Source organism: Camelina sativa, chromosome 15, assembly GCF_000633955.1.
Source record: "Camelina sativa cultivar DH55 chromosome 15, Cs, whole genome shotgun sequence".
Lineage (NCBI taxonomy): Eukaryota > Viridiplantae > Streptophyta > Magnoliopsida > Brassicales > Brassicaceae > Camelina > Camelina sativa.
In genome coordinates this window covers 21587387-21603545 of record NC_025699.1, presented here as the reverse complement: position 1 = coordinate 21603545, position 16159 = coordinate 21587387, and the positions used below count along the sequence as shown (strand labels likewise).

The 16159-nt window shown below is 36.0% G+C and overlaps 1 protein-coding gene and 1 long non-coding RNA gene across 3 annotated transcripts in view; both read right to left on the bottom strand.

The window, feature by feature from the left end:
* LOC104747285 (callose synthase 5-like) overlaps positions 1–5057 on the bottom strand; it is a 9169-nt gene extending 4112 nt beyond the window's left edge. Inside the window, exons 1-19 of the mRNA XM_019236784.1 lie at positions 4940–5057; positions 4811–4843; positions 4225–4425; positions 4022–4122; positions 3499–3620; positions 3296–3392; positions 3072–3182; positions 2845–2973; positions 2643–2735; positions 2228–2319; positions 1998–2124; positions 1760–1897; positions 1609–1685; positions 1444–1522; positions 1234–1359; positions 1040–1154; positions 591–925; positions 216–268; positions 40–100 (exon numbers count right to left, since the gene is read on the bottom strand). Of these exons, the coding sequence (XP_019092329.1) occupies positions 40–100; positions 216–268; positions 591–925; positions 1040–1154; positions 1234–1359; positions 1444–1522; positions 1609–1685; positions 1760–1897; positions 1998–2124; positions 2228–2319; positions 2643–2735; positions 2845–2973; positions 3072–3182; positions 3296–3392; positions 3499–3620; positions 4022–4122; positions 4225–4417 (2049 nt within the window). The 5' untranslated portion in view covers positions 4418–4425; positions 4811–4843; positions 4940–5057. The remainder of the gene's footprint in view (positions 1–39; positions 101–215; positions 269–590; positions 926–1039; positions 1155–1233; positions 1360–1443; positions 1523–1608; positions 1686–1759; positions 1898–1997; positions 2125–2227; positions 2320–2642; positions 2736–2844; positions 2974–3071; positions 3183–3295; positions 3393–3498; positions 3621–4021; positions 4123–4224; positions 4426–4810; positions 4844–4939) is intronic.
* Positions 10734–12389, bottom strand: LOC104747284. 2 transcript variants are annotated; one of them, XR_761120.2, is made up of 3 exons: positions 12288–12389; positions 11707–11789; positions 10734–11297 (listed from the first exon to the last, which is right to left on the bottom strand). It is a non-coding gene; the product is annotated as an uncharacterized LOC104747284 (long non-coding RNA). The 2 variants fall into 2 exon arrangements; XR_761121.2 differs by lacking the exon at positions 12288–12389 and adding an exon at positions 11886–12029.

Sequence of the window (16159 nt, the reverse complement as noted above, 5' to 3'; positions counted from 1 at the left end):
CATTAGGTCACATCACATAACTGTTATGCAGTTTCAAACCTGTAGAAAGTAACTGAATGCAAATTTGCAACAGAAAAGCAACAGCCAGAAAATCGTATACCTGGAAATTTCAAGAAACATATTAGCAAAAACAATTGTATAAGCAGAACAATGATATAAATTTCATTATATGCGATCAATTTTTCAGTAGAAGTTGTTTGACTCCATAAACTCACTTTATGAGTGCAATTTGACTTTCATGCATCCCTCTTCCAACATAAATTCTTGGCTGGAAAGGAAAACATAGGACATGCACATCAGTAAATGGGTATCCAAACAACATGTAAGATATCCCCCTGAGCATAATCCATAATCAAAAACTTATTTAATCATCGATATAGCCAATAAACATGCAAACTTTCCTCTCGACTTGCATATACATATAACTAACCAGCAATACAAGAATATTGATCCTCAGTTGCAGATAATCTCAACTAACAGATTCAGAGGTCTGTTAACATGCCTAAGGGTTTTTCTGACTAAATAGACTGGGAATGGAATTATCATGCAGGACTAGAAGACAGGGAAAGAATAAAATCCAGCCTTCATACCTGTGACCACCACAAGAGCAATCTAAATATATGCCAGTCTGAATTCTCGATCCAGCGTCGAAGCATTGGAAAAATGAACATGATAGCTGCCAGTACATTTGGAAGCAAGTACAATGCTACAGCCATGATATAAAGCGGAGGAACGCCTTTAACTTGTGGAAGAAATGATAGCCATTGTTTCAGCTGGCCAGGAGCAAAAGAGACAGACTGGGCATAGCATAGGGGTAACACAACACACCAAGCGAGACTGACAATGATCTTGAGAATATTTCTCAAAACATCGGTAAATTTCCACCTGTGGAAACCTGGAAAGTTTAAGATAACGTCCAGGACACCTAGCATGGAAGCAAAAAATCAAGATAACCTTTATTTTCAGGAAACATAACCAAATGATGAGCACAAGAAAATCCATATAAACTATAAAAAATTACAGCGTTGACGTGACATACTTTGAAGGAAGCGTAGAAAAGCTGCGGTAATAAAGATACTGGAGAGAGAATATAAAATATCCTTCCGTAAGATTTCCCTCAGTTCTACTCGTTCAAATGCAAGAATGATCATTGCCTGTATTGAAAAGTAGAAATGTCATTTTCAGTAGTTCATGTTATGAGAAACTTTACTATAGCTTGGCCAGATTGCTTACCTGGAGTGCTAATAGATAGAATGTCCACAGTCTGTCAAAACTATGATATATGTGCCAAAATGTTCGAGTTTCAGTGAAATTTGATTTGCCTGTCCTTCCCCCTTTTCTTATTGATCCCTTTTTTCCCTATCAATTAAGTTAAATTCGAAAAATGCTGATTAAAATCAACGGGGGGAAGAGAAGCAGCTAAGGAAAACTACAAGAGACTACCTGTGTCATATCACGGGTTGATTTGAAAAGATCTCCATCATCACGCATTGGCCAGCCCAGAGAGAAGCAATCAGGACTCCTATATAACAGTAATGCACAAATTATATATAAAAGGTGTCCTCACCAACCAAACGTTCAAATTTACAGACTTGAGGTCAAAAATACCAAAAATATTCGTTCAGATCATCATAGTTGGACCAATCTGAGTGAGCAGCCTTTCCATTCGCATTCTTATTTGCTTCCTAGTTCATAAAAAGTTAGCTACCGTGTATACAATGTCAGGATTCTTAAAATGACTATTCATTCAAACATGTACCTTTTGAACTACACGGTAGATTGGTGTAATGACCTTCCGTAGAAATGCCTCATCATCTCCACCGTAAGAAGGCTTAATATTTTCTCCAGTAACGATGCTGACATTTCCAGCCAAGAGACCATGGAGTTCATAAGCCATCTGAGCATAACCAAGAGATATAGTTGTTTTTTTACGTCAAAAAAAAAAGGAAAAAATGGGGGAAAAAAGTAAATGAAGAGAATCTGAAAAAGTTACTGACATTGTGGAAAATATAGCACAAGCACTCTGGCATGAAGCGAATATTTGCAGCTTCACCCCAGATGAGAAGATACAAGCCCATATATAGTATCTTCCTCTGTTGTATATCTTGAGCAGCTTGAGGAAGCCTTTGCATAAAAAATAGAGTGAATTTTGATTAGCGTATGAACATCAATCAATTGAAAACATTTCCCATCCAAGCCATTTAGAAAACAAAATTTTGCCAGCTACCTTAAACTGTGTTTACGTCCTAAAAATTTGCACCAGTTCTTGTAGTTCTTAAAGAGCTTTGTCATTACGGCATCAACGGCTCTGTCATCGAGCTGCGTATACAGATTAGTTAGTTGAAATAAATGAAAAGTGTTCAGTAGATGAATACTATAGAGATACTGAATTGAAGAAATATTGGGATAATGCTTTGTTTTTCTATCTGCTTAGGGTAATTCTGTTTAAGGGCCCTGGATAACAAACTTCTTGATAAATGAATAAACCAGGTCTATGGTGTTGTTCACAAGGTCGATGAACTTTAATCAAACTGTACCCAAAGCTCTTAATTACCCACTCTACTCACTCCTATAGTGTCGTTGGCTCTCAAAGCACATGCCAAAATGCTCTATAGGTGAAAGGGTGGAACTATCAAGAGTACCTTGTTTAGAGGTTCTGGCTTAGGAGTCAACCTTATGTGATTATCAGCAAGTAAACAAACCAAATGTTCCCTCTGATTTCTGACATTGTCTCTCTGTGAAAATCAAAGAGATAAAGAAAGTAAGAAATATGTCTCAGTGTTTTATGCCTTTAACATCAATACATCATATCTTCTTGTCACTCTTTTCAGATCACCGACTTGCCTGAAATCCGAACATAGCTCTTAACCAGTCAAGAAGATCCAGATTTCCGGTTTTCTTTCGGTGCTGCTCAAATCCAGATGGCCAGTTCAATCCGCGAGTGTTCCCCAAGGCAGCTACAGCGGCTTTGACCTAGTCATCAACCAGCGTTAGAGGTATAAGAAGGCAGATATCAAAATTTAGCGGCCATTAGAATTAACAATGGGAAGAATAATTCAAATTGTATATACCTCCTCAAGCTGCATAACGGACTGTGAAGCCCCAGCAGAATCCAGTGGAAGAATGTTGTACGGTGCATAAATTTCATTTTTTTCTTGGACATCTCTAGCAGCTGCAATGATCTACTCAGAAACACATATGGAAAGTTTTAAACTCCCATCTTGGTTAGCTAATCATTAAGGAATCTTTTATAGCTGTCATGATAGCTTTGAAGAAATTTAATTTGGACACAAACCTCAGGAGCTACTGCTTCAACTTTCTCGCTCTTGTTAACTGCCATGAGCACTTCAAAGAGCACTCCGGCTGTCTGGTATGCTTTACCAAGCTGAGCTCTGCAAGATGATGGTTCAGAAAATCCGTCAGAAAAAGAGCATTATTTTATTTCTCTGCAAAGCCCCACACATGACAAGTTTGGAAAACACAGGATTGTATCTTTACCTGTCTGCTTGATCTCCTTCATCAAGTGCCCTGACATAGTGCTCATAATATTGTTGATAGAAGCTCTCAACTTCCCGCCCATCAGTTTTCTTCACCCTAGAAGCAAGACTTGAAGCATTGTCCTGCGTCATAAAAAATTGTTACTATATCTACTCATGCTAGAAGAAAATGTCATTATCCGTATCATTTCAAATGGATATTCTCAAAGTGTAAAACATATGCAACTCTGGAGCCCCAGTTTAGGAGTAATTTGAAAAGTAAATCTTGTGAGTAAAGAGACTTGTCTAGTAGCAGATTGTATCATAAGGTGAAGGTCTGAGATGATGACCTTTTAAACTGGAATTGAAAACATCCTTTGTGAAAACTACTACACAGAACATCAAGAAAACTACAGATGGGATCATACTAACACTGGCTATCTATGTGTGGGGGTTTAGATGATTAAACGCCTGATTTAAAGGCTCTTATGAATTGCTATTTACTGTGTGAGAAAAAAAAAAACGGAATAGTAAGAGATGATTACCCTTTCTAATCTTTGAAAGAGAAGTGTCTTGAACTGCCTCACACCTCTTCCACTAGAGCTTGCATCCAACCTATGAGCTTTCTCGAATGCATAAAATCGACCTTCACACGAGCACATGGAAATTAAAGTGATCAGCGACATAAATTGAAGCAGTTCAGCTTTATCCTAGAAGCAAAACAAATAAGGAGACGCAAAAATCATACAGAGATAGGCAACACGGGGGCGCTCATGTTCAATCTCTGCAGCAACACGTAGAATAGGTGCAATGGTACCAAGGGAGGCCGGAACCACCTCATGATCAAAAACTTCAATCGACACTGTTGTGGCAGCACTACGAGATGGCCGCCTCATAAGCCCCTGTGGGCCAGAGTCATGAGATGTACTACTCTGCGCCATCTCTCTCCCTGTTAAGAAACATTGAATCACAAATGATACCGAGATTCTCAATAAACAACAAACAGATACGAAGGATTTAATTGAACCAACGACGGAGCTCGAGCGACGAAATTGAAATCCAGAAGAAGACGAACACGGGAAGCGAGATATCAAAATTCCGATAAACAATTTCACGGAAACTCAAATCGGAAATCGTACGGAACAAACAAAAGGACCTTAAAATCAGTAACGACGACGAACACAGGCACAAAAAAAATCAAAATCAGGCGCTCATGCGAACATCGATTCAATGTTTCACATCTCATTTCCAAAAACAAAAATCTCACGGAAGCTGAATCGACTCGATGTTCAGCATCGCGCGTCAAAAAAAAACGAACGGAAGAACGAACTCACGTTTAGATGCGAAGAGCTTCTAGATCCCCTTCCCTGAAGATTAAAATTAAAAAAACGAATCGTAAGTGCAATCGAAGGATAAACATGGAGATTAACAAAAAAGCGGAGAAATAGCAACGACGATTTCACCTGAAGCAGAGACGAGGTGGCTCAATTTCGCGTCGGGCATGAACACAACACAGAGAGAAATTATTAAAAAAAAAAAAGTGACGAGAGGAAGAAGATGAAGAAGAAGAACAAGAGAGAGGGGGAGAGAGATCAAAAATGAAAAAAAANGAAAAAAAAAAAGTGTTGTTTTACGGTTTAAGAGGGAAATGAGAGAATATTTTCAGTTAGGGAGAGATAACACGTGGCGTAATAAGATAGGCTAATAAAATAGCGATGGTGGAAGGGAAGGTGTTCTTCTCATCTGTGTTGGTCTCTTCTTCTCTCTCACAATTGGACCTCCGCATCTTTCTCCAATTTTTTTCTGTTATTTCCAAGTTTTGAGGAGTATATACAAGTCACGATTTGTTGGGTGTTTTTTATAGTAATCTCATAAATGTAGACTATGTACTTTTTTATAGTAATCTAATAAATGTAGACTATGTAGTTTATGATCAAATTGTTAGGGTCCATTTCTCAAGGTGGTAAACCATACGAACGTAAATGAATTTGTATGCTTTAAGTGCTATCTATCATCATGCATGCACGGTATAGAACATGTGAGTACTCGTCGTTGCATACTTGCATGTCGACTTAGATGATGTATGCAGAGCCGTGCTTACCCTTGGGCAAGAAGGGCAAATGCTCCAAGCCACCAAAAAAATACTAAAATTTTAGGCCACATTTTATAGAAAAAGTAAGTTTATATTTAATTAACTTAATATAATGTGTTTTTAATAATGGAAACTTTTCATTAGAAATTGTATATTTTAAAAAATACTTTAAGTTTTATTGAGATTTTCTTATTTTGAAAATAAATTCCTTACTAATATATAGCAACATAAGTAAAAAACAGTATTTAAACAAAGAATTATTAAAAGTAGTACATGTGGATAATTACTATAGAACATTGTGATTTAAAAAAATGATTTTAATTTTAATTTTCATGGTTTAGTTATTAACATTTTATTTTTATTTAATATTAAAATAATTTACTAAATATTCAAAATTCAAAAAAAAAATTTGCCCTAGGCCTCCATAAGTGTGAGCACGGCACTGGATGTATGGACTAGCGTTACATATGGTAATATGGTATGTTGGGTTGATTCGATCGTCGTTGCACCATACGAACTCGGTTCGAACTAAAATACGCGAAACCCATTTTAGAAGAATTATGTGGTATCCAAAACTGATTCCTCGTTCATGTGTTTATTTTTTTTTTTTTGTCAAAACACTATTTATCCATAGGGTGAATTAGGTAGTTGACCAAAATCACAATTGAAATGAAGAATATAGCATGTTAATTGGAGAAATTAAGTGACTGACCAAAGAGTAATGTGATTTTACCAAACTACTCTCATGTGACATACACACATAACTACAAACCAGTGAGGTTAACGTGAGAGTGAGGAGAGAGAAATTATATAATTGTTTTATGATTTTTTTTTACTTTTACCCCCTTTGGTTTGTATTTTTGTTTTTTCTTTACAGCAAATAAATTTAGTTTTTTTATAAATCTTCTAAAAATCTCACTCTTTTTCTACATATATCATGATTATTTGAATTTTGGAAAACTGACGTAAACTTATTATAAAGAAAAATTACTGTATACAGAAATTACAAATAAAATAGTATAGAACAAAATAAAATAGTATGGAAGTATTGGTAATAGGGGTGGCCAATGACTGCCGAGTGAATTGCATGGAAAAAAAATTATACCCTAAGAAATATAACATAGGAAACTCAAATTATCAAGTTAAACGTTCGTAAAAAAAATAGTATAATTAAATGAAATAGTATGAAATAAAGCATGGTAGTAGTGGTTTGGGCGGTGATGATAAAATCATAATAACGGTAGTAGTAATAATGGTGTTCGTAACGATGATGGTGGTAAGGCGCTAGCATTTGCGATAGCCAGTGGTGATGTCAATGAAAGTAGTAGTAGTAGTAGTAATAGTGGTGACCAATAAAACATGCAAAAAGAAAATTATACCCTAAAGGATACAACATAGAGAATCCAAACTGTCAAATAAAAAATTACACGTACACCAAATAAAAAATTACTATACTAAAAAAATTACTATACTAAATAAAAAATTACTATACTAAAAAAAGTTAAACGTACACCAAATAAAAAATTACTATACTAAAAAATTAATATATATAACAGACCTAAATTATCCACTTGAATGTTATTAAAAGAGAACTTTATCAAAAATACCACTTTCAAAACAAAACTCATGACAAATGCCACTTTCTAGTTTTTCTTTTTGAAACTGCCATTTTTTAGTTTTATGACATTGATAAAAAGACGATTTTATCCTTGAATGAAATCTGAATCAAAATATAATAAAAAAGAAATATACAAATTGATGTCAATCAATTTTGTCCATCGATGCGTTCAGTATTGTCTATTGACTGTTGTCTTATGAGAATTCATCTAGGAATTCATCAATGATGTCCACCGGAGAGTTTATTAGTGTTGTTCTTCGATTGTTGTCCTTGAGGAATTCGTCAGTGTTGTCCACCGATTATTGCTCTTGTCCATCGTGGAGTTCATCAAAATCAATTGTTGTTTTCGGGAAGTTCATCAGTGTTGTCCACCAGGAAATTAATCAATCTTGTCCATCAGAGGGTTCATCAGTGTTGTCTATCGGGGAATTCATCAGTCTTGTCCATCTAGAAAGATATATCAGTGTCGTCCGCCGATTGATTTGAAGAACTGCATGATGGACAATAAGACTTGTGAAAATTGAGTGAACAACAAGTTTAAAAACAAGAAATGGGCATATTTAGTCCCCACATCTGGTCCATCAATTCTGGTATACCGGATCTGGTCCATTGATTTTGTCCATTAATGTTATAGAGAGAATGGAACAAACAGAAGAAACTCAAAGAATATATGAAGGTTTCCAGATAGAGAGATGGAAGAAGATGAGTATTGAAGATAAGAGAGATGAAAAATCAAGCCTCGATTCACAAACGTTTCTTCACTGGTTTGGTCTCCACTATTACAATCAAGTTCCGAGATTTCTCTGATGTGGTGATTTATTTGTTGTTAAAGAAAGAAAGAGGGGAGAAGATGAGAGAAAGAAAGAGGGGAGAAGATGAGAGATCGAGAGAAAAAGATGAGAGATTGAGAGAGAAAAGAAAAGAAAGAACATAAAGGGTATTTTTGTCATTTTTAATAGATTGAAGTGGGTCCTATGGCATTTGAGAGAAGGGAATATCAAAGTGGCATTGGCAATAAATATTACTACTGTTCATGGCATTATTAATAAATTTCTCTTATTAAAAATACCTTTATTATATACATGATATATTATTTTCTATATTATAATTTTTATCTGTATTATGTTTCTCCAATAATAACAAATCAGATATGACCAAAGGAACAAAATTCTAATAAGCTGTAGTCAAATTATTTATGCAATAGTATATATATTTAGTTACAAGAGAATTAATGCATAATATAGTTAATATATAATTATATAATAATCAATATAGAGGTTGTCATGTTCAGTTTTCGTTGCTTCACTTTTTGTTATGCAGCCATCAAGTGAGAGTGAAAAACATTGTAACTGTTAGTCATATACAAGGGTTAATTTGGACATTATATACAAAATACAGAGAATATAAGAGATGGATGGTTAGAGTGGTCATAGAGTGAATTATAGTTTTTTTTTGGGTTATTAGTGCCAAATTCCCTTATCCATATTTGAACATTATGTTTCTTTATTATTAAAAAAAAACAAGAGAACAACATTATCTCTACATATTGGTAACTATTAAACATAAGATACACAATTGAAAAAGAAAAGAGAATTCTTTTTTTCTCTCTAATTTTTTCTCTCCCTTCTCTCTAAAACCAAAACCTAGATCTGCGCCGCTTGCCTCTCCGGTTGCCATTCCAGCGCCGGAGAGGACTCTCTTTTTTCTTCCTTTCTAGTTCTCGGCGCGTGAAGCGAAGTAGCGGATGGTGGTGGTCGCTGGTGATAACCTGATGAAGAGGCTTGAGGAGGGCGTCGATTTTGGGGCTGAATCTGGCATATCTGGGTTTCGCGACTGCGTGTGTCGATTTGCTTCACTGGTGGGTTCGTTGGCTTGGAGGAGAAGTGAGGGTCTGGAGATTTCTTAAGGATCTCCGGTGCTGGTTTGATGTTTCTGCATCGAAATAGCTGTCTCTCACTCCAGTCGAGGCGGTGCTTTGCGGTTGGTTTGTGGTTGTTTGTCAAGTAAGGAGGGGCTGCGCTTCATTGAAGGACCGAGTTTCAAGATGCAACATGAGAGAGGTAAGCTTTTTTCTCCTTCACCGGAGTGGTGTGGTTTCTCCGGCATGCGCTGCGGTTGTGGCCTTGTCTCGGCGGTCAAAAGGTTTCGGATATGGTTCCTCCTGGTTTGAAGACGNGGTTTGAAGTCGCCATAGGAGATGCAGAGAAGCCTTTCACGGCTCAACCGTCTGGATTAGTGGTTGCGACAGCGGCGGAAGGCGCATGCGGATAGGTGGGTTTCCCGGTGAGAGTTTAGGTGGTTAACGGTAGATCCTTTTGGATCTTAGATGGCTTGCATGGGTTCTGGTTGTTGAGAGGTTGTTTGAGCCACCTCCTCTCTCTAGCGTCCATGTTTAGTATCCACCGGACCGGATTGAAGTCAGTTTGCCTCAGGAAAGTTTTTCCGGTTGCACAGATTCGGAGTCCAAGGGCTTGGGCCCGAGTACGTCGATTTGCTAGATAGGGGAGTCGATGTTCATTGGGTGGCGGAGAGTCGAAAGATTGGCCTATTCCGAAAGCTTTGTGATGGGTTTGAATCGTCGTTTGGATATGGTTCTGCGATAGGATCCGAAAACTCCGGCCAAAGAACTGGATCCGGCGTCGAAGTCACAAAACTGTGGAGCTTGTTTTCTTCGGTATTAGTAGGTCTGATCCTTTGCCTCCGTTTAACCGCCCGGAACCAACCTTGATTCTCTGTTTCTGTTCGCCGGAGAAATTTTCCGTTTTGTAACTGTTGTCATTTTTGTAACTGCACGCATAAGCCATTTAGGGATGGCCCATTAATAATAAATTCAANAAAAAAAAAAAAAAAAAAACATTTTCTCTACATACATATATATTCTTAATATGTTACTTTCCTAGTGGATATATTAGTAGATTCTACACTAACTGCATTTACATGAACAAACCATATTAACAATTAATGTTTGTACATGTCCATATATATAGTGTTTATAAACGAGTTTGAAATTGAATGTGATTTCATATATATGAAAAAAAAATGTGAACTCTCCACCATTCCATCAAGTCACTAATTGAGGAGATGGCAGGGTACCGGAGTTTTTTTGAATTGAATGTAAAATTGTATCTGAGTTTTTTTTTTGAATCAATACAATAAAAGAAGAAGGTGATTCTCTCCAGAGCATGACACCTCAGCCTTAATATTGAAGCAGGTGTTGACACCTCAGTAAAAATCTCTACCCTATCAAATTATAACATTAATACAGCTCACTGATTTTATTCCTATGTGGACTAAATAGAAGAGAACCGAAGGAGAGAGTGTTTTATCTTCTCCTGGATTTCTTCTGCTTCATCGTCGTAGTTTTATATGAAATAGAGAGTGTTCATTTTCTTAAGATGAATCTTTGTTTTTTTTTTTGGTTGTATATCTCTCATCAGAAAATTTATCCATGGCCGCCGCAACCGAGAAACTCTCGCAGCTCAAATTTAAAAATTTTATTTTGGAAATAGTATAATAATTTATCAATTGATCCAGTAGGCAAACAGAATTATGATTCTATGCGATCTGTATATGCTAAAGATACTTGGTTCAACATATCTATGCGACCTGTATATGCTAAAGATGTCAATATATTTCTTTTTGCTTGTACATACACTTATAGAGGGGGCTATGACATTATACACCGAGAATGGAATGAAGATTGCTCAAGACACTATGGTATAAAAACAATAGTAGTTTCTGGATCACCAGATTATAGCAGATATGTGTCCTAAGGACTTTTTAACCACAACAGCCACCTCCCTGAGAAATTGCACCATCCCTGCCTCCTGCTGCACCTTGAGTACGCATGTAGCCAACCTTAATGCCCGATGACTGCAAAATCCAGAGAGATTAAGGGAATTAGATCACATTGTAACACAGATGGTTAAATGCAGATGCTTCTAAGAATAGCAGGCCGTGTTCCTTGGCAAACTGTTCTCCTTCCTATTTGCTAACAGCTCTCTTGTGAGCAAGATCGCATTTGTTCCCAATTAGCATAATACTCATATTAGGATTTGCATGTTGCCGAGCATCCTCCAACCAACTTGCCAGATGGTTAAATGTCTCTCTCCTGCAACCAAAAGAACCAGACTTTTGAGCTTTGAGGGCAGAAAGATCAACACATGATAAAACTCTTGCAATCCTTCTCATATATATCGTTCATACTTGTAAAAAATTCCAGAAAAAAAAAACAGAGTAAGAAGATCATTTTAAGTACAATGCTAAGATGTATGGTTAACTTAACAAACTCCCAAAAGAGCATTGCCAGTATCAATCATATAGCCAAAACTTTATGCAAGATCAAACGTAAATTCCCAGAACCTGTATTTATGATGAAAGTACCAATTTCCAAAACCTTAACAGCAGTTCTAAATTTATTAGTTCACGAAATAAAGAACCAATAACTTGCCAAAACCTTTGCTGATGGAGGAATTCAGAAAATTGGAGCTGATCATATACTGTTGCAAGGAAATACTAACCTGGTGATGTCATAAACCAGTAAAGCTCCAGCTGCTCCTCTTTAATATGATCTGGTGATGGATCTAAAAGACTCTTATCCAGCCTAAACATCATACAATTGGTTAAATCATAAACGTATCATAGCAAACTAAAACCAGAAGGCACCAAAAAAAAGACATAAAACAAGTCCAGCCCATACATCATCCAACGGAAAAGATTAACAAGTCATACAGCTGAGTGAAAAAAACGAATCAAAGACTATTGACGAGAAACAAGGAGACATGTGAACTCAGCTTCTATTTCAATAAGAAGCCTATGATGAAACTTAATCAATAAACCCAACTTTGAGTCTCTGGCAACGATTTTAAAAATATAATTGTTACTTGTTAGCAAATTATAGTAAGGCATTGTTTCTATAAAGAATGAGAAAAATTGTTACTGATCATGACAATTAATCTTCATAATAATCAAAATCTAGCTTAGGTCAAAAAGGCTCAAAAACAATCCTAATCGATAAAAACGTGATTAAGTTCTTAAGTGGACCTAATTAGACGAAGAAAGGATAAAGGACGAGAGAGAGAAAGAGAGAGCATAAGCGTACGGTGTCCCAAATTTGAAATTTGATGAGGCGTTCATCGACGGTGACCATGAGAGCACCGAACTTGATAACGACGGATTTGATGAACCGATGCTGCCAGTGGAGTACGATTTGATCATCCGATGGTTTTGAGTTCACTCTTCGCCAAATAGAAAGAGAGTGCAAAAAAAAAAATTATGTTTCCCTCACCCAATCAGAAAGTGACACGTACAGGGTCCTAAACGGTTCTAAAAATCGTTCTGTAAAGCATCGACCATTATTTAACTCACATTTGCATATAATTATTTCCTTTTATGGTTAAGCAACTTTGCCATCTCCATCTAAATACCACCAATGGAGATGATCTAAATGCGTACTCTTTATTCATGGATCCAAAAAACAGCAGATGTACTAACAAATATTAATTATTTGCAAGACTGCTCATAAAGTATTTGAGGTACATTGGTATTATATATCGCTTTGTAAATTTATGTTTGTTGTTGCTGTTTGGTAATGTTTTACATTAATATTTATATTATGGAAATAGACTTTGAATAGGCAGTGCATACACTTGAGAAGATTATATAAAATTCTAAATAACTTAATAGTAAATTCTAATTCCAAACAATTTATATTAAATTTTGATTTCAAAAAATACAAAACAAAAATATTATACAAAAAAAAATATCTAAAAACAACCCGCGGCGTAGCGCGGGTAATAACCTAGTAGAATGTAAAATTGTATCTGAGTTTTTCTCCTTTTAAATTGTTTTTCTTTCTCTAAAAGTTTAAAACAAAATCATTAAGTTTCTACCGTTTCAATTTCATCGTCTATGTTAGGATTAATTAAGGATTTTTATTGCACCAACATAACTACTCGACTACTCCCACAAAGAACAAGAAAAATAATGCTGTTCGAGTTTCTTGGCTTACATTGGGACTTGGTAACCTATATTTCTCAACTCATATGATTTTTTCTGTGAACCACCATGCTTGGAGAACAATGTGTCTAAGTCTACCTAAGTGAATTGCATGGTGATTTTAGAGATGTGTGTACTATATCACAAATTCGTGTAAAATTTTGATCCCTACAATTAAAACACTACTCAGTAAATATATATAATTTATGTCGAGTTCTCTCAAAACACATCTTACAAAATGTTTTATTAGTACTTTAAGAACACAAACATTATCTTTAGCTTTAAGAGACCTGAAAAAAAACAAGTCTCTTTTTGGGTGAGATGGGTACATGCGAACTTATTAAAACAGGCTTCTTTTTGGTCAGTGAAAACTTCAACAACCGTAGGTTCGTGGATCTGGACTAAGCTCCTCAAGTGTCGTGCGGTGGCCCAAACTTTTTGTAAGGTTGAAGCTGGAAATGGTGAACTTGCCTCTTTTTGGTTTGATCGCTGGTCGAACATGGGTACGTTGTCGGAAGTCGTGGGTGATCGAGGGGTTCTGGATATGGGGATCAGTTGGAGCAGCTCTGTTGCCGAGGCGTGGGCACGACGTTGCAGACATCACATGGCCGATCACTTCAATGCTATTGAGAATGCTTTGGTTTTGCAGTGGCAACAGCGAAAACAATGTGAGGATCGGGTTCTATGGAGAGGAAAAAATGATGTGTACCGACCAAAGTTCTTCACTCGAGATACTTGGAATCACATACGTGTTACGGCTACCATGGTGGCATGGCATAGGGAAATATGGTTTCGCCATGCCACACCAAAGTACTCTTTCTGCGTGGGGTTGGCTGCTCTGGATAGACTTTCGACTGGTGCTCGCATGGTTGCATGGAATGGGAATACGGCAGGGACCTGTGTGCTATGTCAACTCGCTCTAGAGACCCGAGACCATCTCTTCTTTGCTTGTGATTTTGTCTCTACTGTGTGGGAAACTCTTGCCAAAGAGTTGTTGCAAGCAAGCTACTCCACTGATTGGTCTACTATCCTGAACCACTTATCCAACTCTCAACTCCCTCTGGTGATTGGGTTTCTCAGCAGGTACGTCTTCCAGGCTGTGATTTACACAATATGGAGGGAACGTAATGGTCAGCGTCATGGCAATAAACCAAACACTCCTGCACGCCTCATTGAGTGGATAGATCGCCAAGATAAGGATCAGATCCTTGCTGTTGTTCTGTTGGGGGATCGGTGTTATGATGAAGCATTTCAACTATGGCTACATGCTAGACTATAGGTGTAAGAGCGGTTGACTAAGTGTATGGTCTTCAGCTAAGTTAATTTTTCAAAAAATGTTCCACAAGTTGTAAAACAGTATATTTTTCTTTAAATATAATTTAACATTAGATTAAAAAAAAAAACATTAGAAAATATGAAAATCTTTAGATAGAAAAAGTCATTAAATTTTTTAATCCACTACTATTAACATGAATCATTCTAACTATTTCGTATCATCTTTTTTGGATATGTCATACATTTTATCTCTTATTTTTTTTTAAAATATATATATTTGGCACACTTCTAAGCACATTATTGTATTTGGAAGAGATAAGCCTGCTTAGACAGTTTTTATCACCCAATTTTTTTTTCAGTACGTATTATGGAAGAGAATTGGTAGTAGTCAATATCTTTAAACTTCAGGTAAAGAAGATCGTTACACATGAAAACCAATATTGAAGCGTGGTATATATGGTCGTACTCGTACATGTGTATGGACATTTGTTATGCCCGTAGAGTGAAGAAAACTTGTCCGTCTACTTGGAGTATATGTGTTAGGTGGTTCAGTCCCATATACAGGTATACTACGTAGATATATTGTTTTTTCAATGAACCTCTTATCACAAACTATACACGCCAGATTTTGTTCTTATACAAAGATGATATTCAACCATTTTGTTCTCAAGATCAACATGAGTGTCGTTGGCTTTACAGTGTGAATATGTCTTTGTTATAAAGATGGTCATGCGTTTGATTTTGTCTCTACATTGCATAAAGTTTGTAAGAGTTCATTTGGGCCTAAAGATTTGATTTTTTTTTTTTTTTATCTTAAATATTCTTGTGCTCCCGTAAACTTGGGCAGATATGGCTAGTGGACTGCGTCAAAGAGTCAAAACAGAGAGCCTACATTTGTGGGTGGATAAAATTAAGCCAAAAATGTCAACGGTATGGTACAAGGCAAAAGACCATTATTATTGCAAAAAAAAAATTGTTTCATTCAACTTTGTTTTAGTGTCAAATTGCCAAATTAGAGAGAGAGAGAGAGAGACACGCAAAACAGTGAATCTCTCTTTTGCCATTTCGTCCACTAACAAAGTAACAAGTGGTATGTATAATGTATTCATTGTGGTCAAACCTTAATACGAATCAAAATTCAGAACCCACTTGTATCACTTTTTCTTCCTTTTTGTTTGTAAAATTTGCATACAATATACATGGACAAAGGTTTCTGACCCATGTAAAGTGCCAAACTANTTTTTTTTTTTTTTTTTTTTTCTTCTAAATAAGCTTTAACCATATGTTACCAAACCACAATATAAGAAATTTTCTTTTGTTTTTAGTTTAATTAAATTAATATTATAAACTGTATCGATTATTCTCAAATTTTTATGTCGACTGAGTCGAAAAAAATAATTTTTGACATTGAATTGCTAATGATCACTTTTATTTCGTTTTTACAGATAAAAGGTTAATTTTTTTGTGGAAATAATTTTCAATAAAATAAATTTTTAAAAGTAGTAATGTTAAAAAAAAAAGTAGTTGTCGAATTTGAAATTCCCACTGAGAATACATATTTTTGTTTCAATAATGGAATTTCCTCTAACATATAAAACTTTCTAATTTAATATATAAATAAATAAACAAAAGTGGTCTGAATCCATAATTTTAGTTTGGTCTCTGGGTCAATGCCCTTCTCTCTCCCTCGTTTAATTTCAG